Below are 25,837 nucleotides of genomic sequence, written 5' to 3'. Positions count from 1 at the left end.
CTGCACATCTGGCCCTCCAGTGCCTTCCTGTTCCCACAGCCCCGCTGTCCCCTCTCGCTGGCCCTGGCATGGCTAGGTGTGAGAGGAGTGCTAAAGGGACACCTGCCTTCCGCCCCATCCCTGCCACAGCAGGGCCTGGTGGGGAGGGCTGCGGGCACAGGGCCGTGGCTCTCTGGGGCTCAGTGTCTGCAGCTGTGAAATGGGGCTGTACCAAGGGTACACAGAGGATTCAGGGTAGACTGGGCGCCCAGTGGCCAGGGCTCTGGAGCCCCAGCCAGGCGCTGCCAACGCTCTGCCTCTGCCTCCCTCTGCCTTCCATTTCCTGGCAGGTCCACGTTAGGGACTGCCTGGAGTCTGACCAAGGGGTCAGGGCAAGGCCAGAGTGATTTCAGGGAGGCAGTGCAGTGTGGTCCTGCCCCACTCAAGACTCTGGGCTGAGAGATGTACATCCTGTTCAGCTTGTATGCAGTAGGTGCTAAATAAGTTTGCAGTTCCCTGCCAGGCCTCTAGCCCTGAGCACCTTGTGTCTGACCACAGCCCAGGACCTGCCTGGGGTCTTCCTGGCTGTGGACATATGGCATTGGGGGTGGGGTGGAAGAGAGCCCCCAGTAAGCCTTTCTGCTGAATGCCCCCCACCACAGGGCCCGGCCTGGAGAGTCAGGCAGCCCAGGCTTCTGTGCAGTCCTGCCTGCCCTGGTGGGCCTTTCTGAGTCTGGCAAGTGGGGTGGTGGAGCAGGGAGCAGGGTGGCCAAGGGACTTCTGGGGCCAGAGCCTGGCGGACAGGGCCTCTGTGGGGTGCCTCTGCCCCCATCCTTGCTGGGCGGCGGTCCTTGAGAGGGTGTCCTGCAGGCCCAGAGATAATCCCAGCTTTGAGAGGCTGTGAGAGGCTGGCTCGGGGACTTTCCCACAGCCCCACATAAAGGGCCGGCGCCAGCTGCTCTCCCACAAAAGGCGCCTGGCCATTCAGGGTCTCCAGGTGGGCGGGGCCAGCAGAGCAGCAGCCACAGGCTACCTGGCCACCCCCAAGCCAGACTCAGTGGACAGTGCGGCGGTGCCTCCTGGCCTGCGTGTCTCACTGCTGGCGCACTTCCTCGCTCCCAAGCCTCGCCTGTCACGTCTGCCACTCACTTCCACTCCTACCCACCCAGCCCCCCACCCTGCCCCTCAGTGTGAGGGATAGAGAGGGACATGATGAGGCTGAGACCTGGGGAAGACCTCCTCCCTCATCTCAGCTTCCTTACTTGAGATGTGGGACAGCACTGCCCCTTTTGGGGCCAGTGGAAGAGGCTCTCTGAGGCCAGCTGTTTAAATCACCAGGTCATGGGAGGAGCTGGAGTGGAGGGCTCTGGGGTCCCTGCTCCCAGGAATTTGGAGCATCTACAATGACAACCTTAGAATATGAGGACCAAAGCTGGGGGTGTTGTGCACCTGCAATCCTAGCTACTCTGGAGGCTGAGGCAGGAGGATCACAAATTCCGGTTCACTTTAGCATTTTAGTGAGAGTCTGTCTGGAAATCAAAAGAGCTGTGGGTGAAGCTCAGTGGTAGGGCCCGTTGCCTAGCATGTGCAAGGTCCTGGGTTCAAACTCCAGCACAAAACAACCACCACCACCACCACAACCACCACCACCACCAGCCTGGAGGAGGAAGGCAGAGGGGGCTCCCTGGAGGAGTTGGCTGCTGGGGCCTGCACTATCAGAGGTGTAGGAGGTGGGTGGGAATCTCTGGGAGCCAGAGTTCTAGCCTCTCCTTGAAGGGTCTGGTGTAAACGTCCCATCCCAGACATTTCTGGGACTGTCCTGTCACTCTGTAGCCTGATCGCCTCTGTGGGGCGGCTGGGAAGACCAGTCAGAGGTGAAGAGACCCCAAAGGAGAGGTCAGATGGCCAGATAGCGGCCGGCGGGACGCTAAGGGCGGGCCAGGAGCTGCTCTGGAAGCAGGCCCAGGGGATTACCACTTCCCCTGTTCTGGCGCCTGGCTGGGCCACGGGGACCCCCTGCCGGGTGCTGGCGGGCTGGACTCCTGGCAGGGAGCCTCGCAGACTGTGACCCACGTGTCCCCGGCCGGCTCACCCATTCCCCCCCCCCCCCCCCCGCACCTGATGGGGGCGGGGCGCACTATGATTCCAGCTCAGCGGGGGGGGAGGGGGCGTTGTCTTTCCCTGGCCACCGATTGGCTGTTGGGCGTGAGAAAGCGTCCAGGCACGCCCCCAGCCTCCTCGCGGCCTCCGGGTCTATAAAGGCGCCTTACCTCTGGCCACGGCCGGCTAGCACAGCCCTCAGAACCCGACAGCGACCTCCCGAGTGGTCCAGTGCCGCGGCAGCTCGGGGTCCGCGGGCACTCCTTGCCCGCCTGCTGCCCCTCCGGGCACCATCACAGCTTGATCTGGCCGAGGAGCAGCGTCCCAGGTGACCTTCGCGCCCAGACTGGCCGAGGGTGGTGGTCAGGGCTTTGCCCTGACTGGGCAGGGTGCGCGCCTGCGGGCCTCCTGCTCCTCTAGTCCGCTGCTCGGCCCCCTTCCCTCTGTAGCTGACCGCCGCAGCGGCGAGGCCTTCTAACCCTCTCCTTGCACGGAGTGCACAGGAAACCGAGGAGCGGCTTGCCCAAGAGACCTGGCACGCCCTGATAGCGCGCCGGAGCAGCCTCTGCCGCAGGGAACCCAGCGGCCGGCTGGTGAACCACAGCGCCAGGGTCCTGGAGCCAGAGGAGAGGGCCTGGGACATGGCTCCTCTCACAGCAGCGATTTTGCTCCCCACCTGTTCCGTGCCCAGCTTCAGGGCAGGGCTCGAGCAGTGCATCCTGTGTACAGGTGCACAGCAGTTCTCAAAAGGGCGATAGACTTCATGCTGAAGGAAGGGGTCCTGGGGCCGGGTTTTGTGTGCTCGGAAGGCTGCATACTGTCTCTTGTGCCTGCAGGGGAGCTGGGCCAGGCCCTCCGGGAGGGACAGGTGTGTGGGGAGGACCTGGGCACAGCCTTCTCAGCCAGGCCAGGGGCTGGATCCTGCTCCTTCCGGGCTGGTCAAAGGTTCTGTGCTTTATGTTAAAGCGGGCCTGGGTGGGAGATGCTATGCCGGGGGCCTGCAGAGGCTGTCTGCTGGGTATTGAGGGCTGTGGGCATGGTGTGTGTCTCAGAGTTGTAGCACCACGGAGTTTGAATAAAGATGCTGATCCGCAGCCTCTGCCTGAATCTCTGGCCCTCACTGAAGCTGCCTGCAACCTCTGAGGTGGGGAACCCTGTCCATACCCTAGTGGCCCTGTGCCAAGGACTTCCTGGGCTGGACCCCTCCCCTGCTGGCCTCTTCCTGGGTCCTGTAGTGAAGGCCCCGCACCATCCCTGGATCCTAATGACCAGGAAGACCCTCAGGGAGGCTCTGAGCTGGGGACCATTCTATCTCTCCCCAGGTGTGTTGGAGGAGACTTACTTTACCCCACACAAGCCCGACACCGTCTCTTCCTTATTCCCTGTGTAAGCACTGCCTTCTTCAACTTCCTGGCCTTGCCCAGTGTCACTGTTGACTATCAGGACCCAGGGTAGCCCTTGCACTTCCCCCTGGGTGCATTGCGGGGAGTCGGATGTCCTTAAAGATACCCAGAGAGTGGGGCCCATCCCATCCCCAACACTGTAAGCCCCACCCAAGGAACTCCCAGACTGACAGCTGGGGAGCCAGGGCTGGGTTTTGCTGCCCCCTGGTGGCTCCTGGCCTGGTCCTGCAGCCTCCACAGCAGGCAGGACTGGAGGTCTGGAGTCTCACATAGAAGCTGTAGGTGGACTGTCCTAGGGGTCTGGGTCCATCCCAGCTGCACAGTTCTCAGCAGCCACCAGGGGTCACACTCTGGCACCTGGCTGAGGGTGGCGGAGGGGATAGCAGGAAACCCAGGTCTGGGCGGGTATTTCCGCAGATTCTGGGAAGTTGGTCTGGGAGGCAGAGACCCAGATGGGGAAGTCATCTGTCTGGGAAAACCCCAGGTCCAATGGAGCTCCCCGTGCAGGTTGTGCCCTGGCTGAGGCTTGAGGCTAGGCAGGGGCAGCAGTGGGTGACCACCCGAGCTGTCTGTGGCTGTCTGTTGACGTCCCTGTGCCTTCATGCCAGGTGGGCTCCAGCCCGCAGGGTCGGAGCTGTACCTTCTTAGTTAAGGGTGCATCACCTTCACCCAGGAGCATGTCTCCTCCGAGGGCAGGGCGGCCTGGCAGGCATCCTGTGCTCCTTATCCAGCATATAGGAGGTGCCCCATACATGTGGGCTTGATAGAGCACGATTCCTGGAGCCCGGGGAGCCCTGGACTTAAGGTGAGGCCCAGCTGGTTGGGGGCCTTCCGTTTCCCCTTGAGGTGGGGGTGGGGGCAGACATTTCACAGAGCAGCTCCTCCCCAACCCAGCTCCACCTGGGGCCTCTGGTCAGGGCCAGGGAGGGATTGCCAGGTTCAGCTGTGGCTTCTTGAGCTCTCTGCTTTCCTGGTCAATAGGGCGGTTGGTCATACAGAAGGCCAGTGGCCCCAGGAAGCTCATCTGCCCCAGCAAGCAGTACTGGGGTTCCTGATGACAGATTTTTTTTTTTAACGGTACTGAGGATTGAACCCAGCCTTGCTTATGCAACCTACAGCCTCAGCCCTTTTTATTTTGAGACAGAGTCTTGCTAAGTTGCTGAGGCTGGCCTCAAACTTTAGAGCCTCTTGAGTCACTGGGGTCATTGGTGTGGTCACCATGCCCAGTTTGACCACGTATCTTGTTCAGGGGCATTCTGAGCACTGGTGCTTGAGGACCTTGCTGGGAACCCAGGATTCAGGCCTGGGGATGAGCGGAACAGCCTCGCTGCGGGATGTCCCCACTGCCCAGGACTCAGACGACTCTTCTGAAGTCTCATAGCACCCCTATGCTCAGACACACCCAGTGTGGGGGTCTGGTCCTTGTTCTGGAAGCACTGGACATGCTCATGGGGTAGGCTGGGCAGAGTTGGCAGGCCCAGGTGAGTGGCCAGCAGGTCAACTCACTGGAACAAGAAGGGAGGGGCCAGAGTATCGCCAAGGCACCCCCTGCCAGACTCCGTCCACTCAGCCCACAGAGGAGATGACCAGCTGTCTGGCACCTCCTATCTGGACATTCTGAAGCCCACTGGAGAGTGTGGCCACCGCACCGTCCATCTCCAGAACTTCCTCCTCAGCCCGGCTACAGCCCCACCAGCCTCCCTGACCTCTGTCTGCCCTGTGTGTCTGTGGGCCTCCTGTCCAGGGCCCCCTGGGAGTGGGGTTGTACAGCACAGTTACATGTGGTGTCACTCCTGTGGGGACGTGCCACATGTGCCACATGTGGGCAGATACTGTGTTGCTGAACCGGTGGGCACAAGCCCGGGAGGTGGCCGCTGGGCACAGGGCTGGACTGAACACCTAGTCTGTGGCTGAGGGGTGGGAATGGGCTGTGCAGCCAACCTGAGCCCCTGACGGGGAAGTTGTGTGTCCCCTGGGGCTGCCTGGTGGCCAGGCCTTCAGGGCCATGTTTGCTGGCCTATTTCTTGAGAAAGCACCATATTCAAAAGATGTGGAATTGAAAGTAGACAGCCGGCGGACTTCCCTCGACCTGCCTGGAAGCTCACCAGCACTCTGAGGACTCAGAGGCACATGTTCACGCACAGGCTGCTTCTCACAGACATCAAACGGAACCTGCCATCTCCTGCGTGGATTGCATGTGTGTTTGACGGTGGATTCCCGTGTGCATGAGTGTGCGAGCCCCTTAGCCAACCACCTCACCAAAGCTGCACCCATGTCAGCAGGAGAAGGTGCGCTTGGGTGTCTGGAGGCACTCTGCTGGAGGGACCCCCGTGTCCAAGCCCTGTCCTCAGGGAACTTACGTCTGACCGGAGACAGCGTGGACTGAAGTGTCCTTCACCCCAGGTGCCTGGAGGTGGGGCCTGTGAGGAGGGCTGAGGTGGAGAGAGGCTGTTGGGGCCGTGGGCGCCCTTAAATGAAGCGAGGACACACGGGAGCACCGGGGTCTGTGAAATGTGTCCTGGGCGGGCAAGGAGGGGCCTCCGGAGAACCGGCCCTGCACACCTGCAGCTGCCAGGGCTGTGGGCATAAGGTCTGGTGCAGCTGTCCCGTCTGTCCTTGCTGTCCGCTCAGCCCTCCCAGCCAGTGCCCAGCCCGGGCATGGACCGTGCTCTGTTGGCTGTGCTCTCTGGTCTCACATAAGCACAGCCCGGCTGCCTGGCGTGTGGCGTCCTCACTCGGCTCCGCATCCAGATTCTTGCGGGGTACCGAGCATGCCCACAGCTCGCTCTTCCCTTACTGCTGAGCAAAGGGTCAGTGGTTAACCTGTTCTCTGCGGCTGGCTCTGGGGAAGTTTCCAGTTCTCGGTAGTTAGGAATCAGGATGCTGCAAACTCCTCCCACAAGTCATTCACCTTTGCTTGTTTGCATATGAGGAGTGGAATCGCTGGCTCAGACAAAGGCGGGTCTGTGAGAATTTGCCAGAACATTGCTAAAAGCCGCTGCACCTCTTTACATTCCACCAGCAGCACCTGAAGGCTCCCCCACGCCACACCCTTGTGACACATACGTGGGTGTGTCGCGGTGGCTTTGATTCGTATTTCCCTCCTCACCCACCATGTGGAGCCAGTGTCCTGAGCTCTCTCTGTGTCTTCTTCAACCTTTTGCCTATTTAAAAAAATGGTCTGTTTGGATCTGGAATGGCCCCCAAAGGCCACATGCTCAAGGCTTGGTCCTCAGGGTGGTGCCAAAGGGAGGTGGTGGACCTTAGGAGCTGGGACCCTCTAGGAGAGGGTTGGGTCATGGACATGTGCTGTGGAAGGGTATGGAGACCCCAGCCTTTCCGCTCTCTCTTTGCTTCCCAGCTGCCATGAGCTGAGAAGCTTCCCCTGCCACGTGGTCATCCCATGAGGGACTCTCACCACAGACCCAAAGCAACAGGGTCAATCGGCCATGAACCGAAGCTTCCAGCCAGAAGAAAACTTTCCTCTTTTTAAGATGGTTATCTCAGGTATCGTCTTACAGTACTGAAAGCTGACTGACATCTCTTCTCATTGAGCTGTAAGAGTTTGTTAAATGTATATTTTTTTGGATACAAGATTTATGAACTGCATTCCCCCGCAGCGTGTGGTTTGCCTTTCATTTCTTTAACATCATACTTTGAAGCCCAGAAGCCCAGCTTAGCAGTGTTTTTGTGGCAACTCACTTGTGTTTGAGGAAAGTCTATTTACTTGCAATGAAAGTCTGCAGGTGACGCGGCAGCTTCTGCGCTTAAGTCGTGAAGTCCAAGTCATGTGTCTTCCTCTAACTCCATCCTTGACCAGCGGGTGCACCGTGTGCAAAATTCCAAGGCCGTGTGGGGAAGTCCCTGCAGCCTCATCTCATCTCGGCTCTGGGTGTGCAAGTGGCCTGAGTGCTGTGCTCAGCGCTTGCCTGTCGCCTGTCTGGCTGTGCATTCCTGTATTTGTCCTTGGCTGGTGGGTGGTGGGTTTCTTTGGTTTTAGAAAAATCACTGCTGCTGTTGTTTCAGGTGGTCTCCCTCCCTTCCTGGGGGGGCGGCGGAGGACTCCAGGTCCACTGGTGTTCCACGCCCCACCTTGTCCAGGGGCTCCTCGAGGACGTGCCGCTTCTTCTTCCTTCTATTTGAAGTTCATTTTGGACGGTTCTATTCCTCCACACTGGCCCATGTCCTCCTGGATGTCCACCTGGTGTTGGCAGGTGGAGGCCTGAACAGGGGAGAGGGAAGGCTGTCCTAAGAGGCGGGGGCTTGAGAGAGGTGATGAAGGTCACAGGTCACATGCTCCCTGGGGCCACGAGGACTGGTCCTGGAGAGGAGGAAGGTCAGACAAAGCTGGGGGGCGGGGTGGGGGGGCGGGGGGGGTGGTACGCAGACAGCAGGCAGTAACAGCAGGATGCTCAGCCTTGCTTCATGAGCCTCATCCTGGACCTCCTGCCTCCAGAACCACAAGATGGTAAACAGCGCTCTCCAAGCCACCCCCCTGGGGGCTTTTGTTACAGCAGCCATCAAAAACACGTGTGCACACTCGGCACGAAGACACTAATTTATGCAGGTTTACCTGTCTTTTTTTTTTTTTTTTTTTGGTTACTGAGGATGGAATCCAGGGTGCTCCACCACGGAGCCACACTCCCAGCCCCTTCCATTCTGCATTTTGAGACAGGGTCTTGCCAAGTTGCCCAGGCTGACCCGGAACTTGCCATGCTCCTGCCTCGGCCTCCCGAGTTACTGGGATGGCAGGTGTGCCCACCCGGCTCAGCATAACTTTCATTTCAGGTTTCAGGAAGCTTCACTGAGTCCTTTTTTAATAACTCCTATTTCTCTCATCCTGTTGCCCTTTTTCTTCAAAGTCTGTTTTAATTGTTCTTTCAGGGTCCTTGTCTGACAGTTCTATCATCGCTGTCATTTCGGGGCCTATTTCTGCTGACATTTGGTTACATTTCCCTGGGTTCTAGTCTGTGGGTGGCTTCTGTGGCGAACGCTGTTTTCTTGTTCTGTTAACCTGGCCCCAGGGTGGAGTTCCATTTAAAAGATGCCATCAGTTAGCGGCTCACCTTGATCTTTTGTGGATTTTTTTTTTTTTTAAAAATAAGTTTGTTAGAGCAGATCTCCAGTGACTTTGCTCTAGGGACAGTTTGGCTGCCCTCCAAGGACTGGCCACTGCGGGGTCTCTACTGACCACCTGAGTGGTCCCCACGGCCTCCCTCAGTGGCTGCTGGGGCTGGAGCTGCCCTGAGTTCCTGGGGACGGGCAGCTCTGTGGCTCATCCTTCTCCCGCGGGGCCTAGCAGTTGGGAGACTCTGGGACTAGAGGACCCTCTGGTCTCTGGGGTCCCCTCCTTTCTGGAATGCTGCTTAAGCAGTCCCGAGCACCTGGACCCCGCACGACTCCCCCCTGGCTGCTCTGGGCCAAGGTGGTGCAGTCCAGAGCTCCCTTGACTCTGGACGCTCCTCCCAAGGCCACGTGCCCACGTTGCTCAATTTCTGAAAACAGTTGATTCATACATTTTCTGTTTCTAGCTTTTGAGGTAGGAGGGTAACCCCGGGCTGCAACCCCAGCACAGCTGGAGCGAAAGGAACCAGTTCCTCTTCCGAGAACAACTTGGGCTGTCTCCAGGGTCCTGTGCTGCCCTGGGCAGTAGTGGGCATTCCTGCACACACCCCTTGGCTCCCATGAATCTTCCTGGACCGGACTGTGCCACGATTTATAAACCTTCCCTACTTACCTCCAAATCACTGCCCAGTGGGCAGTACCCTGACAGCGTTCGGGGAGTCCCAGGCCACAGTCCGCCTCCGGTGGGTCCCTGCTGTGCAGCTGGTCGGGGACACTCCCCTCTGTGCTGTCCTGGCCCTCCTCCTGCGGCTTTCTCTTCCTCTGTCCACAGGGACACCGTCCCCCTGGGCACAGGGCATCTGGCTGTGCTTGCCCAACTCGGAGTACAGGGGCCCCGAAGCCCAAAAAGTCTTCCTTGCTGCAGCGATCTGTGGCTCTCCCCTGTGCCCAGGTCCTGTCCACAGCTCAGGAGTCCACACGTCTAGTAAGGAGGCAGGAGGAGCCTGACCTGGGGTCCCTTCCAGCGCCTCCACCTGCGCCCAGAGCTGCCTGGGGTGGTGTGGAGCAGCTGCTTGGCTCTGGAACCTCTTCTCAGGTCCCCCTGGGCAGGAAGGCCTGGGCCTCCGTGTGAGGAGGTCGTGTCTGGCACCTAGGGTCACGGCTGTGTCCCGACCTGGGTTGCGGGAGCATGGGTGTTCACCCAAGGGGAGTGTGCAGGCCCTGCAGCGGGCGTGGCAGTGGGGCCTGAGCAGAGGAGAGCCCAGGGGCCAGGGACAGGAGCTCCCGAGAGGCCCCTGAGGTCAGGGAGAGGGCAGCGTGTGGCTGGAGTCGCAGCCGACTGCTGGGACTCCAGAGAGCAGAGCAGCAGAGGTGGGGCCAGGGGGTTGGGGAATGTCCTGCAGGTGGGATCCTGGAGCCCAGAGGTGGCAGGTGGGGGGGCTGGTCCCTGGCTCCCAGTTCCTGCCAAGGCACAAGCAGGGAGAGGAGGACCAAGGGTCTCCGGAAAGGTGAGCTTGAGACGCAGCTGAGATGTCCGAGCTGGCAGACGTCCTGACCTGGAGCTTGGGTTCCCCAGCTGGGAACCGGCCTGCGTCACCGCGTTCCGCCGTGAGGAACAGGCTGGGTTTCCAGCAGTCGCCTGACCGCTGGGAAGTCCCAGGCTGCCCCAGCTCTCAGAGCCTCCTGACCATGTGTCTTGCACCCCCGTCCCTCTGCAGAGTCAGCTTCTCTGTCTACCTCCACCCTCTGCTGTGGGAGCTGGACGGTCCGCTATGGACATCCTGGAGCTGCCCTCCGCGTGCTGCCTTGTCTCTCAGCAGTTCCCACCTGGGTGGCCGGACTCCTCTGCCAGGTCCACCCTGGTCCATCCTCCTCTACAGCCTCCAAGCTGGACCAAGTCTCTCCAGCACAGAGGGGGTTGGTGCTCTGGCCCCCATGGGCACCAAGCACCCCTCTTAGGGTCGAGGACTAGTCGTGCCTCCTCAGGGTGGACCCCAGTACCTCTGTCTGCTCCACCCCTGCCCTCCCACCTTGAAGGCACCTATCTCCCCTCCAGAGCCCCAGGTGGCATTAGCTGCACATCCCAGAGCCCGCAGCACCAGAAGTTGACCTTCAGACTGCGCTCCTTCACTGGACCGGGCCAGGAGGGAGGAGCCAGGCCTGTCTCTCAGCCCCACTGGGCAGGCGTCCTGGGCTGCACAGGGCAAGGGAGGTGGAGGCTGGCCTGGAGGCAGAGGAGGGGAGGGGCCTGGGTGCCTCAGGACCCCATCCTCACACCCTCCAGGACCCCGTTCAACCACGTGGGTTCCAAACACCCACATTTCCCCGGATACTCCCTACAAGAAGAAAGGGGAAATGTCACAGGGGACTTCCAGACAGGCTGCTGGACTCTCTTGTGGGGAAGCTCGATCTGGGGATGACACACCTGAGACAGTAGCACCCTGGAGACTTGGGTCGCAGAGGGCACTCGGCAGTGGGGGCTCAGCTCTGGGAGGCTGCCCTCTTGGACTCCTGCTGCTGCCACCGAGCTGGGGTGGGGAGTAGCTCGGCCTGGTCTTGGTGGGAGACCTGTGTCCTGTGTCTGTGACCACCTGCCTCACCCCAGCCCTGAGGGTGTGCTGAGGTGGGTGGCCAGCAGGCCTCCTGTAGACACAGGAAGGAGGGCCCAGGGAGTGGACTCCTGGGCCACCCACAAGGAACATGAAACCCAAGAAGCCCCAGGGAGCCCCAAGTCCCACCTCTCCCTGCTGATTCCTGTGGGCCAGGGTGGAAGGGGGTGGGGAGTCCCAGCAGGTGACAGCTAGGGCTGTGGGCCACCTTGGGTAGGGAAGAGCTGGGTCCAGTCTGTTCCCCAGAGCCCTGAGCATGATGGTGATGCTGAAGGACTGAGCCAGGGACTGAGCTGGCCCGGGGCCTGCACTTCCACTTCGTGCCCTGCCGGACTTTGCCCCCAAGTGGGGAGGGGCGGCAGGCACAGCCTCCCACAGAGGCACAGGGTTCAAACAGCAATCAGAGAAGGCCTTGGGGAGAGGTGGCACGGCAGCAAAGATCCGAGCACAGACGGCATGGGTGCTGGGCCGGCCAAGGAGCTCGGTGGCTCCTCCAGCCTGCATGCTGGGTGCAGGTCCTGGCCCTCACCGTGCCTCAGTTTCCCCACTTGCCGGGGGAGATGGCAGATGAGCTGGTCTCTGAGGGTGTACTTGCTGGGTGTGGTGGACTGAGGGCCTGGGTGGGGGCCCTGGGGGCTGGACCAGGTATAGGCCCTTATCTCCCTCAGAGGAATCCTTTGGCCTCATTGAAGAGTGTCCCTGGGGGCCTGGGGATGTCCCTGCAGCCCAGAACCCACTGTGTACTCTCCAGGGCTCACTAGGGTTGGAAGAGCAGGGGGTGCCCCTTCCCCTTCACTGGAAACCCCCACATGTGCTGTGGCAGAGCCCAAGCGCCTGGGAAACAGTTGGCCCAGGGCCAGCTGTGAGATGGGTGTGGGAGCTGGGGGTGTCTCACCCTGCTCCTGTCTGCCCCCACTCAGCCTCGAGGCAGTTGGAGAGCTTTGCCCCTTGGTCTGTTCTGCTCCACCCACCCTGCAAGCCTGTCCCTCCTCAGCCCGGCTTTCCCACCCACCATGTGCAGTTAGGTAGTGACCATGAGGACATTGGTGGCTGTGGCCCTGCCAGCCAGTGTGTCCTCTGTTAGGGGAAAGTCCTCCTTGGGACATCTGGACACCCCAGCTGACCCCAGTGCCCACAGCCAGTGATGCTGGGAGCTTCCTAGTTCAGTGTCCCTGTCCCCAGGGCTCTGCGTCAACTCTCTATGCCTAGGCACTTATGGAATGTCCTCCTGCAGACTGCAGGCACAAAGGGGTATGTGGGAGATAGTGCCTCTGGGGACAGAAGGGCCTGGGGCTGGACCCTGGAGAAGGACCTTGGACCACTCAGGACCTGGAAGGGCTCTAGGTCAGCCCAGGGCCAAGGGTCCTGCAGACTGGCTCATTGAGTGGCCTCTTGTCTTGTTAGATGGAGAGCCACCTTTGACTGACCTCATGAGGTCAGCAGAGGGGTGCTAGGGCCCATCAGGGAGGCCTGAATGTGATGGGGTGAGGGACCTTGAGGGGTTGCTGGGCTGCCTCTCATGAGCCCCTCGCTTGGAGGGTGGCAGTGGGGGAGTGCAGCCCAGTGGGGAGGAGGTCAGGGTCTGGTGGAGTTTCCACATGGGAGTCCTGAGCAAGGCTCTGTCATGCTCCGTGCCCCCAACCCAGCCCAAACTGCCCAGTCTGCTTGCCTCCCAGGGGACGAGTGGGGGCCCGCTCAAGGATGGCAAGGGGGTCAGGCTGGACCCTGCTCCCAGGTGCTGATGGAGAGTCACCCCTTCCAGAGCTGTGCTGGGAAGGAGCAGGCAGGAAGTGTGGGGAGGAGCCTGTGGGGGGGGAGTGGCCTGTTGGAGGGAGCACACTCACAGCACTAGGCCAGCAGCAGGAAATCCTCAAGCTCATGTCACTGTCACCGCAGGTCGCTGGGAACTACGGTGGGCCTGGAAAGGTAGGCGCTCTCTGGGGGGGCGCTTCCGGAGGACACCCAGAGGGGGCTGGGCACGGGGCAGGAGAGGACTTTCTGGGCACCCCTGAGGCTGGTTCAGTGGCTCTGAGGCTCCTGTCCCATGGGTTGCCTGCCGGCTCCTTCCTAGCAGTGTCCACACCCTCTGCTTTGCCTGGCCCACTTCTGCCTCCCGCAGGCCCACCCTGAGCTTAATGGGACCTCAGCTTGGTCCTCTCCGTGGGCTAAGACCCTCCCTTCTCTGCAGGAAGCTACCCTGGCCCCTGCAACCAGTCACTCCTGCATCAGGGCGCAGTGGGCAGAGGGCTCTGGCGGGGACTGGAGCTCGCACTTGACGGCGTTAGTTTCTCTTTCTCTTTCAGATGTTGGGGGTTATGAGGAAGGCCGCGAGTCCTAGCCCTGAGCCTAGTCCTGCAGGTGGGGCTCCGGGGCCTGAGGAGCCCTGACCAGGGACATGGAGCCTCTGCCAGGCTGGGGGCTTCCCTGGTGGCGCCAGGAGCCTACAGTCAATGCCCTGAAGCTGGTGAGTCCCCCAGCTCTTCTCTGTCCCCATACCTTCCCAACCCCTCCTGCCCCAAAGTCGCCCCCAGCTGTGTCCCCTCCCCTGGCCTCTGCACTTGGCCATGTCTGGGTCCCAAGCTCACATGGGCCTTTGTGTCCCAGATGTTCAGCTTCCTGGAGCTGACCCAGGTCTCTGGGCACTGCCCCTGTTCTGGGGTTGGGGGCAGGGGTGAGCCCCAAGGGGATGGGTACTTCCCGGGGCTCTTGGCAGCCGAGTGAGCCGTGTCTTTGTGTGGGCCCTGGAGCAAGTGGAGCTGATCTCCCCCGCAGCTCTTCTGCTGATAAGCACCACGTGTGTTCAGGGCAGATAGATAGAGTCCAAGGGCTGGGCGAGGACTGGCTGGGCAGATAGAGTCCAAAGCTAGGCGGGGACTGGCTTCCTGTCAGGGTGGCTTTCTTGCCTGCCCAGATGGGTAAGCCCAAGGTCCTAGCAGGGCCACCCTCTCCCGGAACCTGAGCAGCCTGTCTGCCCACCCCAGGGTGTGACCTCCCCAGGGGCAGCAGGTCTAGCCCAGCCCAGCAGGGAGGCTGGCAGGGTGTCTGTCCAGTGGGACCCGTGGCTCCTGAGGGAGGTATGGGGCTCTTGGGGTCCCACATGGTCAGGCAGGGGAATGGAGGCTGGAAGAGTGTTCAATCCCACTCCACTCGAGGCTGTATAGGGTCTCTCAGGTCATTCCCTGAGCCCTACCAGGGCCACCCAGCCCTAGAGTGCTGTTCCCCACTCCACCGAGGGGTATCGAGGACATGCACAGCCTGGCGGAACCCACGGGGCAGCCTGGCAGCAGGGCAGCTCCTCTCCAATGCCCGTCCCCTTCCTGCAGGCCCTGTGTCTCCTCCTCCTCCTGGGATCCCCCCCGTGTGTCCTTGCCCAGTTCCTGTGCAGAGAGGAGGAGTACCCTGTGGGCACCGAATGCTGCCCCAAGTGCAGCCCAGGTAGGAGCAGCCCTGAGCCCAGCTCCCGGAGCCTCTGTCCTCTGCCACACCGAGGGTGGCATGAAACCCCTGGCCCAGGGGCATAGACAGTAGGGGCAGTCCTCTGCAGCCTGGCTCCTCAAACCGTGGGCTTCTCGCTGCTCTGCTACCCAAGTGTGGTCCTGGGGGACAGAGCTGGCCTGGATGGCTGCGGGCTGAGGCTTAGAGGGGGACAGGACCACAGCCAGGTGAGGTCCCAGGAGGCCCCATGTTCTGCCAGAACTTGCAACCTGCTGCAACGCAGGCCCAGCCTTGGAAGAGCTGGGGAGCAGCGCAGTGTCCTAGGGTCCTTGTGGTTGGTGTCACACCTGCTTGGGGCTCAGGCGGGTGTGAGGGGTGGGCTCCCGCCTGGCCCCCTGTGGCTGAGAAGCTGTGGACACCCTGGGCTGCAGGTTACCACGTGAAGCAAGCCTGCAGTGAGCTGACAGGCACAGTGTGCCTACCCTGCCCCCCCGAGACCCACACCGCCCACCCCAACGGCCTGAGCCAGTGTCTGCCTTGCCGAGTCTGTGACCCAGGTAGGAGCCGAGCATCGGCCTGCCCCAGCACAGCCACCTCCATGGGTTCTCCCTGCAGGAGCTGCCTGCAAGGGACCCTTGGGCCCGTGTCCCCCTTGTCATGCCACCTGGGCCTCCCTGAGCTCAGGCTCTGGCCCTTCATGAGGGCACCACCAGCCGGGGGCAAATGCCCACCTAGCCACAGGCCAGCCTGCCTCCATCAGTGAGGAGGTTCTCAGGGTCGCATGGCCCAACTCCTCATCCCTGGGGTCCCATCTGCACAGCCATGCGCCCTGTGGCCTCTCCTCCTCCTTGGCCGTCTGTGTCCAGCACTTCAGATACGGGCAGCTTTCTGGGCTGAGGCAGAGTCGGGGCCCGAGCGCTCCCTATCCCCAGCCCTCCCCGGGCCTGGGGCCGAGCCCCTAGCCCACCGGAGCTGTCCAGTTCCACCCTCCCATTGGAAGGGACACTCCTTGGCCCTGGCCGCTTCCTCGCTCTCAGAGGCTCTCTTGGGTTCCAGCCTTGGGCTTGGACACCAGGCAGAAGTGCTCCAGCATGCAGGACACGGTGTGCGGCTGTCGCCCAGGCTACTTCTGCGAGGCCGAGGACAGGGAGCACTGTGTCGTGTGCCTGCCCCACACCATCTGCCACCCTGGCCAGAGGGTACAGAGCAGAGGTGAGCCAGCCGGAGGCGTCTACCCCAAACTCACCTTCATTCCCAGCGAGCCTGCTGCCTGAGTCCCTGATGCCCTGGACATCATGACCACAGCTTGGAGGTCTTTAAAGGGACAGAAATCTTGGCCAGACCAGGCCCCACCCTCCCAGCCCTGTCCTGGCAGCAAGAAAGGAGGGAAGCCCTGCAGCAGGGGAGAGCAGAGGGGGAAGTGGGCCCTGGTGGCTTCACCTCGTGCTCAGGCCCTGAGTCCTCCCACTTCTCTCACACACCAGGCGGGGAGCCCAGGTGCATGGGGTGGCCTGTGGTCAGTGCACTCTTCTCCCTGAGTGTGAAGTGTGACCCCCAGGTCCCGCCCGGTGTCTGACCAGGGCACCACCCACATCACTTATGGAAGGAAGGCCCAGGGGACCCTGGGATCTGATTCCCTGCTCTGGGTGTCCAGGACAGTTCCAAACACCATCCCCACTATAACCCAGTCCTTCAGGAAACGGAAGTCCCAGAAGAGACAGACCCCAGGCCCCGCCCCAGGGAAGCCCAGTTCCCTCCTGGCCTGGAGCCCATGGCCCCTCTGCCCGTCCCTCTCCACCCGCAGGTACAGATAGCCAGGACACAGTGTGTGCCAACTGCCCACTGGGGACCTTCTCTCCCAACGGGACCCTGGACCAATGTCTTCCCTGGACCACGTAGGTGATCCCAGGGGTCTCGTCTTTGCCCTAGGGAGAAGGGGCTCCTCCAAGTCCCCTGGGAAACGAGGGCCCTGTCCCCGCAGGCAGTGCCTCATGTCCCACACTGGGTGGAACCTCTGTCACCAGCAGAGCAGCTAGGGGCCTGCACCCCACAAACAGGCCACGTTAGCCTGGAACGCAGCCTTGGAACAGCCCTTGTAGCTCCTGCAGGTGCAGGTGGGTCCAGCAGAGATGCTGCTCACCATCCACCTCTGTGGGCCTGGGTCTCGGGTGTCCAGGTCGGGGGGCTACCTGCACTTCTGGAAGGGGCAGTTCTCAAAGTGAGGACCCCACTGCTCCTGAGCCAAGTGCCAGGCCCTAGTACCGACCTTGGTCCTCGGGGTCCCTGTGGTGGAGGTTCAACTGCCCCAGGGAGGGTGCAGGCCCTGTCCATCTGACTCTCGTCCACTCCCCAGGGCTTTCCTTTCATTTCCAGCTCAGGCTCCCTCCCTGGTCTCTCTCCCTCTATCTTCCCCAAAGGGCTTGGGCGTGTGGGGCAAGCCTGAGGTCACAGTCTAGAGCTGCCACCCACAGAGCTGCACTGAGCCACCCAGAGCAGGACCCTCCTGGGGTCTGAGGGCCTCGGCTGACATACTGCTGTCCCCTAGGTGCAGGGGACTTTTTGCCATGGAAGCCGAGCCGGGGACCAGCAGCAGGGACGTCTCCTGCTCCCTGTCCCGGTGGTTCTATGTCTTTGTGTCCGTCCTCCCCCTCTCCGTGGTGATCGTCCTGATGGTGTGGGTGAGGAGAAAAAGACCCTGTGGTAAGCAGTGTTGCTCTTTCTGTCAGGGTTAGGGCCCCAGCAGGGGCTGCTCAGGGGCGCCACAACTGTGTCCCCATAAGCCCTGGGTGGCAGCCACCAGGACATCCCCGGGATTCTTGGCTCTTCTCCGAGGCAGCGTTAGCGGTGGGGGCTGGGTTTCCTGCTTTGCCCAGGGCCCAGGTGTCAGGCGGCTTCCCTGTGGGGACCCGAGGGTCCTATCTGCTGCCCACTGGAGCAGGGGCCCTGGCCTCCATCTGCCTGTGGGGCCTGTGGGGAGGGAGAGCCTGGGGCTGGGGGTCGGTGGCTGGCCACCAAAGACAAGGTTGTGTCCCCACTGGGCAGCCCAGGCGTTGTCCACCTACTCACAAGCCCTTGGCCAGCGTTCCACTCTCCTCCTCAGCTGTGCCAGGCTCAGCGCAGAGTGTGCAGCCCTGTGCACAGTCCAGGGGAGCAGGCACCCCACAGAAAGCCAAGGGGCCAGGTGGGCCACACGCTCGGGCTTCGGGTCAGACATCTGTGTTTCACCCCTGGGTCTCCCAGGTGCAGGGCCATATGGGAGCCTCAGGCACTGAGGCAGGCCAGGAGTGGCCGGTCCCCCTTCTCAGCCCAACCCAGGGCCTCTGCTCCTGGGAACGGGGCCTCCTCTGTGAAGTGCTGTCCCTGCTGTCAGGGTGATGGTGGGGCTGCAGCGAGCCGTGGCCTGGGGTGTGCCAGGCGGGGTAGGCAGCTTTTTCTCTGCTGTGACCCAAAGATCTCACAAGAACTATTTTTGAGGGAGAAAAGCTTATTTGGGGCTCATGGTTTCAGAGGTCTCAGAACACAGGTGGCTGACTCCACAGCTCTGGGCCCAAAGTGAGCCAGAACATGAAGGCAGAAAGTGTGGGGGAGGGGAGCAGCTCCGGACCTGGAACCAGGGAGCAGAACCAAGCTCACCAGGAACAGCACCCCTGCCCACCCCTCCTGCAGTGAACCCTTACCCCTGAACCGATGCTCTGATCAGCGTCCATCACCACCCGTCTCACCTCCGAACACTCCTGAATGGTCTCCCGTATGGGCTTTGGGGGCGACCTCCCGTCTAAGCCATAGCATCAGGCCAGGGCCTGTTTTTCCTATGTTGGACCCCGGGAATGAGGCCTGGTAAGGAGCTACATCTCTGGACCATCTCACCTTGTCTCAGAAAAGGTCATTCTCTGGGGAAAGGCCACAGAGCCAGAGGCCCAAGATCTGGCTGCCACCCCGTTGCTGTGCCCCTGTGGGCCCTGGTGGGGGACTCTGGCCCCTCCTGACGCTGTCTTTGTATTACAGGCTCTGAGCGCAGTGAGACGGTTGTGCTGCAGGTATCAAGGCTCACCCGACCCCTGGGGCTGGTGTTCTAGGCCGGTGGTGGGTGGGAGGGGTCTCCCAGCTGGTCAGTGGCCCTGGGTCCTTATCTTGCAGCCATGCTGATCTCTTGAATGGACTTGGGTGCCCCTGGGAACCAGGAGGCTGGGGGTGGGGCCCTGAAGGCAGGTCTTCACCCTGCCTCATCCCTTGCAGCGGCAAGTAGAGGAGGAAGCCGGTGAGTCTCCAGTCACCCAGGCTCCAAAAGTCACCACGGTGGCGGAGGAGGAGACAGCACCCGTGTTGAGGGCAATGGGTCCCCATCGATGAGCCACAGGGTTGGGAACCAGGTGACTCAACCTACCGGAAGCAGACGCATACCTGGCCTGAGTGCGGCACCTGCCCTCGGCTAGGTCCAGCTGCAGCAGCAGGAAAGACAGGGCTCTGGCTCAGGGCACTCAGGGATGTCACAGCTGTCCCCATCCGTCAAAGGGGGTCCAGAGCCCCCCCAGCAGCCCTGGCGCAGCTTCCTGCAGAGGCCCAGCACCATGAGGACACAGCGAGGCTGCCTCTGGCTCCAGCCCTCCCAGCCAGCCTTCCGGAACCTCAGGCTGCTCATTTGGAGGGTGTGTCTGTGGACGCTACCTCACGGGGCTGGGACTGCCAGGAGTGTGGCCTTAGGTGACTATTCCAGTTTGGGATGATTTTGTAAGTGGTTTCTGTCCTCTCGCTTTTGTCATAAAGTACATATTCTGGTTAGATGCTGTGCCACTGGGTGCATCTCGCTGACCACTGGACTCCCCTGCCGCACGCAGTGGCAGCAGCACCTCGTCACGGCAGCACAGTGCCACTGTCCCAGCATCCTGCTCTTCCCTCAGGGAGTGGCAGGAGGGATGGCCGGGTGTCTCTTCCCCTCTGCACTGACACTGCTCACCTGCCCCTTGACATACAGTCTCTAGTTCTGCCCCCCCAGGGCTCAAGCCTGTGGCTCGCCTCACACCATTTCTTTGCCGCGTCCCCGCCCCTCAGTGAGAACGTCCCTAAGTTCCTGTCCAGCAGGGTGCTCGGGCTTTTCTTGCTCTTTCCCTGCCTGGGTCCTGGATCAGTCACGTCTCCAAAGAGCCCTGGTTGCTTCCTGAAGAACGGAGTGTCAGACCAACCCCAGGAGCCACAGTGACGGGCCAGCCAGCTACCAGGGTGTCAGGGGGACAGACCTAGGATCACTCCCCTGCACGTGTGTGGCAGATACTGATGTGTGCATGCAGACTCGCCACCAGGAGCCAGGTGTGCGGGTGTGTGCGTGTGGATGCACTGAGAGGCGTAAGCCGAGGTCCACACGGGTCTCTGCTCTGCTTGCTGTTAGGGACTGTAAGCAAGCCAAGATGGCACCTGGCATTTTGCCAGAGGGAGTGGTTTGTGAGGTGGCGCCAGCGAGCCATGAAGTGTGGAGATTCCTGATTGGCTGACTGCTGTATCTAGTTTATGTTAATTAAGATCAGCTGTGTGGAATGTCTATATACCCCTCCTGTCCTACAGTAAACGGCTCCTACTCCTGCTGAATCACGTACACAAGTTGCTCGTCACCCCCCGGTTAGTTTGCTGCAGCCGGACTGCGGCAGCTTGCGACTTGGCCGGCCCCTCTGCCTGTGCAGCGCCTGCTGATGGACAGCTGGCTCCTCCATCCCGAGCCCCTTGCAGGGCGACCCAGGCTCAGAGCTGCTGCCTGCCCACAGGCTCAGGGAGCTCCGTGGCCTCCTTTCTTTAGCTCCATGTTCAGCCCAGGTGTGCAGAGAGGGATGTGGGCTGCTTTTTATTTACTCTCCCTTTTATTTTTTTTGGTGTGGTCATTTTTTTTTTTCATGTGAAATATAATTTCCTTCATTATTTGAGTTTCAATTCTGTTTTGCAGAATTTATACCCTATTCTTGTTGATTCTCTCTGTATCTGTCTACCCATTTTTTTAAATCTGTGGGACATTAATAAAGACTTAAATGTTAATGTCAGTGGCCCAGGAAGTGACAGTGGCTCTGTCAGTGACAGAGAGGCAGAGAGTGGCAGATTGTGGAAGAATATGCCATCAGCGAGAATCCCATTCTAAATATCTGCTGTGGGTAGATTGGGCAGGCGTGAGGGAGACCACATTACCACAGAGACACCACCACCAGGAGTCCACAGGCACCAGGAGGGACTTCCGCTACCATGGGGGGCTCAATCCACCAGAAAGCCACATCCACTGTGGGGACCCCGCTTGACCTCGGGCTGCCGCCCTAAGTGTCTTGGCCACTGTGGCCTCTGAGCACCTGGCCTGCGTTCCCCAGATGATTTCCCAGCAAGCTCTAAGGGGCAGGCCATGGGAGTGGGACGTGGGCTGTCGTGCAGCTGTGGTCCAGAGGGGGGGCCTGCCGACCTGCCCGTGGGCTTGAGATAAGCCTTTGGCTGTGTGACACCCCCTCCTTCTGACCCAATCATGGGACAGACCCTTCTTCTGCTGCCAGGCTACTTTGTCCCTAAGTCCCCAGTAAATATCATTCGGCACAGAGCAGACTGTCTGCCTCTGTTGGGTCCCCCAGCCCTGGGGCACAGGAGGGTCCTTCTGGATTGTCACCCAACGGCAAAGCTCCAGATTAACTGAACAGCACCACATGATGGGACAGAAGGGCACCCCACCCACGGCCCTCAGGTTGGCAGAAGGAGCAGGCCAAAGACCTCAAGCACAGAGGTGGACTTATCCCTGACACAGGAGCAGAACATGCTCTTTCCAGGGCCCAAGGAGCTCGATCCAGGAGCCGGAGCTGGGTCTAAGAGCATCGCTGTGGGCTGAGATGTGGTGAGCCGTGGGGGACGATGCTCCCCAGCAGCTGGCCACAGCACCTGAGCATGCTGGAGGGCTTCGTGGAGGTGCATCCAGGAGCCCCCTGGCCTTTCCCAGGGGTGCCCAGAGATGTCTCCTCAAGGGCCACACCTACCTGGGCTGTGTGAGGGTCTGTGGGAACAGCACGGTGGCAGGACGCCTGTCTAAAGAAGGTGGTTTTATTCTGCTCTTTGGATTTCAGACAGCTTCTTCACCCTGGGGAGACTGCCCTTCCCAGGAGAGGCAGGTCCTGCCCCCCAGAGTCCACTGAAATGTCTCACACTGTTGTTCCTCAGCCCACTCACCCTGCCTCACCTGGCCTTTACCACAGAAACCACAACGAAGGCTCTTGCCCAAGCAGCCCCTCGTATCCTCTGCCTCCTACAGACCCCGGTGCTTCCCCACATGGCCCTTTGTGGCACGGGTCACTCCCTCCTCCAGGGACCTGAAACCAGCCAGCTTCTCAGTGGTGGAGGGGAGGGGGGTTTCAATCTGCTGGCCTTGCTACAATCTGCTGGTAAACTGTGCCGTGGAAAAGAGGCCACTAGACAGAAGTGGGGTGTCTAATCAGGGAGGGCCCTTGGAGGGACAGGGCCTGGTGGGACCTCAGTGCCAGGTTCTGGTGCCCTGAAGAGGTGGAGACCGGGGGGGGGAGGGGTGCTGGATGGGGAAGAGGAAGGTGCCACCCTGCCATGTGGCCTCCCGAAAGCCTCAGCTGAGTCACCTTGACCCTCCTCCGCCAGTCACTGGACAGCAGCTGCTCCAGGTAGCTAAGGGTCAGCCCTGGGAGGGAACATGGCTGAGCATGAAGTGATCAGGAATCCACTCTTTCAGGTCAGAGGCGCCTGTCCACCTGGACCCCTCTGCAGCAGACCCTCCCACCTGCGCCCCCCTGAGCACCATGCCAGTCACTTTACCCTCCATCCAGAAGGGCCGAGCCCACAGGACACTGGGCTAGGGAAGCATGCAGAGAGGACACAGGCACCAACAGGAACTGGCCAGACAGGAAAAATGCTGAGAGGCCAGTGTGGAGTCAGAGGAAGAAGCAGGTGGCCCTAGCTCTGCCCTGCTGGGGGCAGCCCTGGGGGCGCAGGGTGGGCTCTTAGGGCCAGGAGTCCACCAGGGAAAGATGGCTGGGGGCATGGCTGGAAGGTGGGACCTCCAGGGTGGGGCTGTGGGTTAGGGCCTCTCCCCTCATTGCCTCCATCCCACTGTATCCCTGAAGCATTGCCCTGACCAGTCTCCTCTCCAGCTGTGGGGAAAGAGGTCTCATCTCACCTGCCAACATACACACACGGACCAAGGAGCCCCGGTGCCCTCTCGGGGTTCCTGGGCCATGCTGGCACCTTGCGGACTGCACACAGCAGGAGTCTTTGCCGCTGAGACCCTGAGCTGGGGGAGTCCACTGTTCCTAGCTCTCTGCTCCTATTCCTGGTGGGCTCTCAGGGTGAACTTGAGCCAGAAATAAGTAAAGCTGGGAGACTGTCAGGAGCAGATCTCAGCAGGATTACCAGACTGCCACCACCTACAGCCTTGCCGGGCGGGCGGGCCCCTTGTGTGTCCCTCACACAGAAACCCGTCCCCTGGCGTAGGCTCTGCCTAAGTGGCCCTACAGAGAGGGCCCGTCGCTTAGAGGCCCCGCCGCTGTCTTCTGTGGGGCAGTCTTCCCTGGCAACTGCCCATCCAGTCCCTGGTCAGCCTCACCCTTGTTACTCATGCTGGTGGCTGAGGATTATTGTTTCAACGTATCTTAAGTCACCCTCCACATTTTGCCTTCAAAAGTGTCCCCTTGCCTCAGCCTTCTGAACAGGCTGGAGCTCATTGTGACATTCGAGTTCCTGTTGCAACGCTCCATTAATCCCAGATACGTGTTATTATTCTTTGGAAAATCCTTCCCTGATTGTTATTAGGTTGAGAGAGTTTGGGCAAAAATGGGCAGTGAAGAGATAAAGAGGCGAAGACGGGGTTGAAGGATCCCAGACGCACAGCTGTGGAGCTGTGCACTTGGTACCCAGACGCCGCAGAGCTTGTAAGCGCTCACGGGCGTTGGGGGGGTCCAACATTCCCGCTGAACTAGTGACCGCTTCCTGGTGGGAAACTGAGCCTCAGCTCAGGGGCCCTGGCCATCACGGCCACTGAGGGGCTTCTTGCCCATGCAGGGAAGCAGCAGGCATGGTCCTTGTCCTGCTGCAGGGGCCACCTTGGCACAACACCTTTCTTTGGCAGAGCCTGGGCTTTGCCCCCCTGCTTGTGACAGGCTGATGACAACCCAGATGTATTTGGACTTTATTTTTTAGAGTAGTTTGGTTTAGAGTAAAATTGAGCAGAAGGTATGGAGAGTCCCCAGATGCTTGCGGTACATTTGATTTTTAACCTCCTCTTCCCAGAGGTGAAGAGGGCACAGTGCCCCTTTGGAAAAATACAGGCAGGACCCTGTGGGTCCACCCGCCATTTGAGGAGCAGGGCCCTCAGGGGGACATTGTGGATCTCCACGCTTGTGTGGGATGCACCATCACAGCGGAGGAGGCACCCTGCAGGTCCACCCCCGAGTGCTGTGGCAAAGGACCGGCTCTGCAGGGGACAGGTGGTGCTGCTGTGAGGTTGAGATGTCTGAAGGTCTGCGTGTGGACAGTGCACTGGATGTGGATTCAGTTTTTGATATTCATTTGGCGCAGTTTGAGTGACCTGCGAGCCCCCGACCCCATTCTGCTTTCAGAGAGTCTGACCCAAGAGGGTCAGTCCTGCAGCAGTGCCGGGGGGCAGCCCCCAGGCAGGGTGAGTGCTGAGCTGCTCTGGAGGGAATGAGGCACACTGGGTCAGGGCTGGCAGTCTGCCCTGGAAGCAATGGGGTCCGCGTGTTAGGGATTAAACCCAGGGCTTTGTGCACAGGATGCCAAGCAAGTGTTCTACCCCTGAGCCACCGGTACCCCCAAGCTCACGGGCAGTGTGTGTACTGCAGGACTGGGCAAAGTCAGCTGTCCTTTACCAGGGGCTCTGCAGTCATTGCCTGAGGCTCGCTTCTCCTGGTGCACATCTCAGGCCTTGCTGGAAGGGTCAGGCAGGATGGCATGTGCAGGGTCCACTTGGGACGGAGCTGCAGGCCTCAGCATCTTCCAGCCCACAGGTAAACTGGGGTCCCTGCTTCCCAGGATGTGGAGAGCATGCTCCCAGAGGCTGAGGACATACTGTGTGGTCAGCAAAGGTGGACATCAGGGTCTGAGACTCAGGTACAGGGGGCCCATCCAATGTGACTCAGCAGGACCTGTCTTGGGTCCAGAGATCCCCACCACATCAATGACCCTTCCTCAGGCACATATACGCATCTGTGTCCTGGGCAGAACTTTCCCAGTGTTTGCAGAACTTGGAGCAAGAGCAGAGAGGTGACATTTGGGGAGGCAGGAAGCCAAGTACAGCAATCAAAGAAAAGGAAGCCAAACCACAGTGTGAGGCAAACATGGGAAGATAGCTCACCCTGTTCACAGAAAAGCAGATGAGGACTTCCTGTTGCACTGGGACCCAACGTATTCATTTGTTTATTTATGGCTTCTCAGAATAAGGAAGAAGAAGAGGAGGAGATGAGACAGCATCGTTGTGACATAATGGCAACCCAGTTCCCAACGGAGCAAGATGCCAACCATGGCACTGCTGGCCCCCATGCTGTAACTGTACCCAATTACCACTATTTGTCCCCCCTCCAGTGTGATGGTGTTAGGAGGGGCCTTTGGAACGAATGGGATCACTGCCTTTACTTCAGAGCCCCTGAGAGACTCTTCTCCCTCTGTCCACCCTGTGAGGGGCGGTCTGTGAACCAGACACAGGCCCTCACCAGACACCAAATCTGCTGGCACCTTGTCCTTAAATCTTGCAGCCTCCAGAACTGAGGAGAAAAGTGTCTGTTGCTTATAAGGCACCCCAAATATACTCAGGGTGAGTGGCAGGAACGGGCTCAGGGCTGGCCACCTGAGACCACTCTTGTCAAACATCCGACAGCGGGCAGACTGGGCTGTCATTCCAGTGTGAGCTCATCCTGAAGGGTCACTTGTCTGAGGGCCCTCTTGGGTCCCCACACACTGCTGAGGGTGTCAGTAATGGAAAGCCCTCCACACTGTCCACCCAGCAGCTGCTCAGCGTTGAGTTTGTCCTGAAAACCCTTGAGGGGAAGAGCAGCAAGCTCAATGCAGTTCCAGGGACACTGGACTCCCCCAGCTCAGGGCCCCCCAGCAGCAAGGATGCCTACCGTGTGCGCAGCCCCACCAGGCCCTGGAACGTGGGGCGACACACAATGGCCCATGTGATCTGCACTGCCGTGAGGAGTCGAGTCCTCTGTCTCTGACCCAGGAGTCGTGGGTCTCCTGCCAGCATCCGTGCCACAGCAG

At 60.4% G+C, this 25,837-nt stretch overlaps 1 protein-coding gene and 1 long non-coding RNA gene across 2 annotated transcripts; one reads left to right on the top strand and one right to left on the bottom strand.

The window, feature by feature from the left end:
• Positions 1-4,585: 4,585 nt before the first annotated feature.
• On the bottom strand, positions 4,586-11,449 carry LOC131423420 (uncharacterized). The gene is made up of 2 exons (XR_009224963.1): positions 9,220-11,449; positions 4,586-7,803 (listed from the first exon to the last, which is right to left on the bottom strand). It is a non-coding gene; the product is annotated as an uncharacterized LOC131423420 (long non-coding RNA).
• A 1,503-nt stretch (positions 11,450-12,952) lies between these two features.
• Positions 12,953-20,608, top strand: Tnfrsf14 (TNF receptor superfamily member 14). Its single transcript, XM_046424694.2, has 9 exons — positions 12,953-13,081; positions 13,459-13,619; positions 14,479-14,590; positions 15,022-15,147; positions 15,647-15,802; positions 16,395-16,485; positions 17,136-17,290; positions 18,596-18,627; positions 18,827-20,608. The coding sequence occupies exons 2-9, from the start codon at positions 13,551-13,553 to the stop codon at positions 18,938-18,940; spliced, it is 855 nt and encodes a 284-aa protein (XP_046280650.1). The 5' UTR covers positions 12,953-13,081; positions 13,459-13,550; the 3' UTR covers positions 18,941-20,608.
• Positions 20,609-25,837: the final 5,229 nt, after the last annotated feature.

Source organism: Marmota monax, unplaced genomic scaffold (assembly GCF_021218885.2).
Source record: "Marmota monax isolate L192 unplaced genomic scaffold, Marmota_monax_Labrador192_F-V1.1 WCK01_AAM20220418_F8-fsc00080, whole genome shotgun sequence".
Lineage (NCBI taxonomy): Eukaryota > Metazoa > Chordata > Mammalia > Rodentia > Sciuridae > Marmota > Marmota monax.
Note: the sequence above shows the minus strand (reverse complement) of the source record. Positions and strands in the feature narration are given on the sequence as shown.

What these genes read in the sequence shown, in the direction of transcription:
- Tnfrsf14 (XM_046424694.2), top strand. Translation starts at nt 13,551, where the DNA reads ATGGAGCCTCTGCCAGGCTGGGGGCTTCCCTGGTGGCGCCAGGAGCCT. An exon ending in CAGTCAATGCCCTGAAGCTG is followed by an intron (nt 13,620 to 14,478) that starts GTGAGTCCCCCA and finishes CCCTTCCTGCAG; the next exon opens with GCCCTGTGTCTCCTCCTCCT. An exon ending in CAATGTCTTCCCTGGACCAC is followed by an intron (nt 16,486 to 17,135) that starts GTAGGTGATCCC and finishes GCTGTCCCCTAG; the next exon opens with GTGCAGGGGACTTTTTGCCA.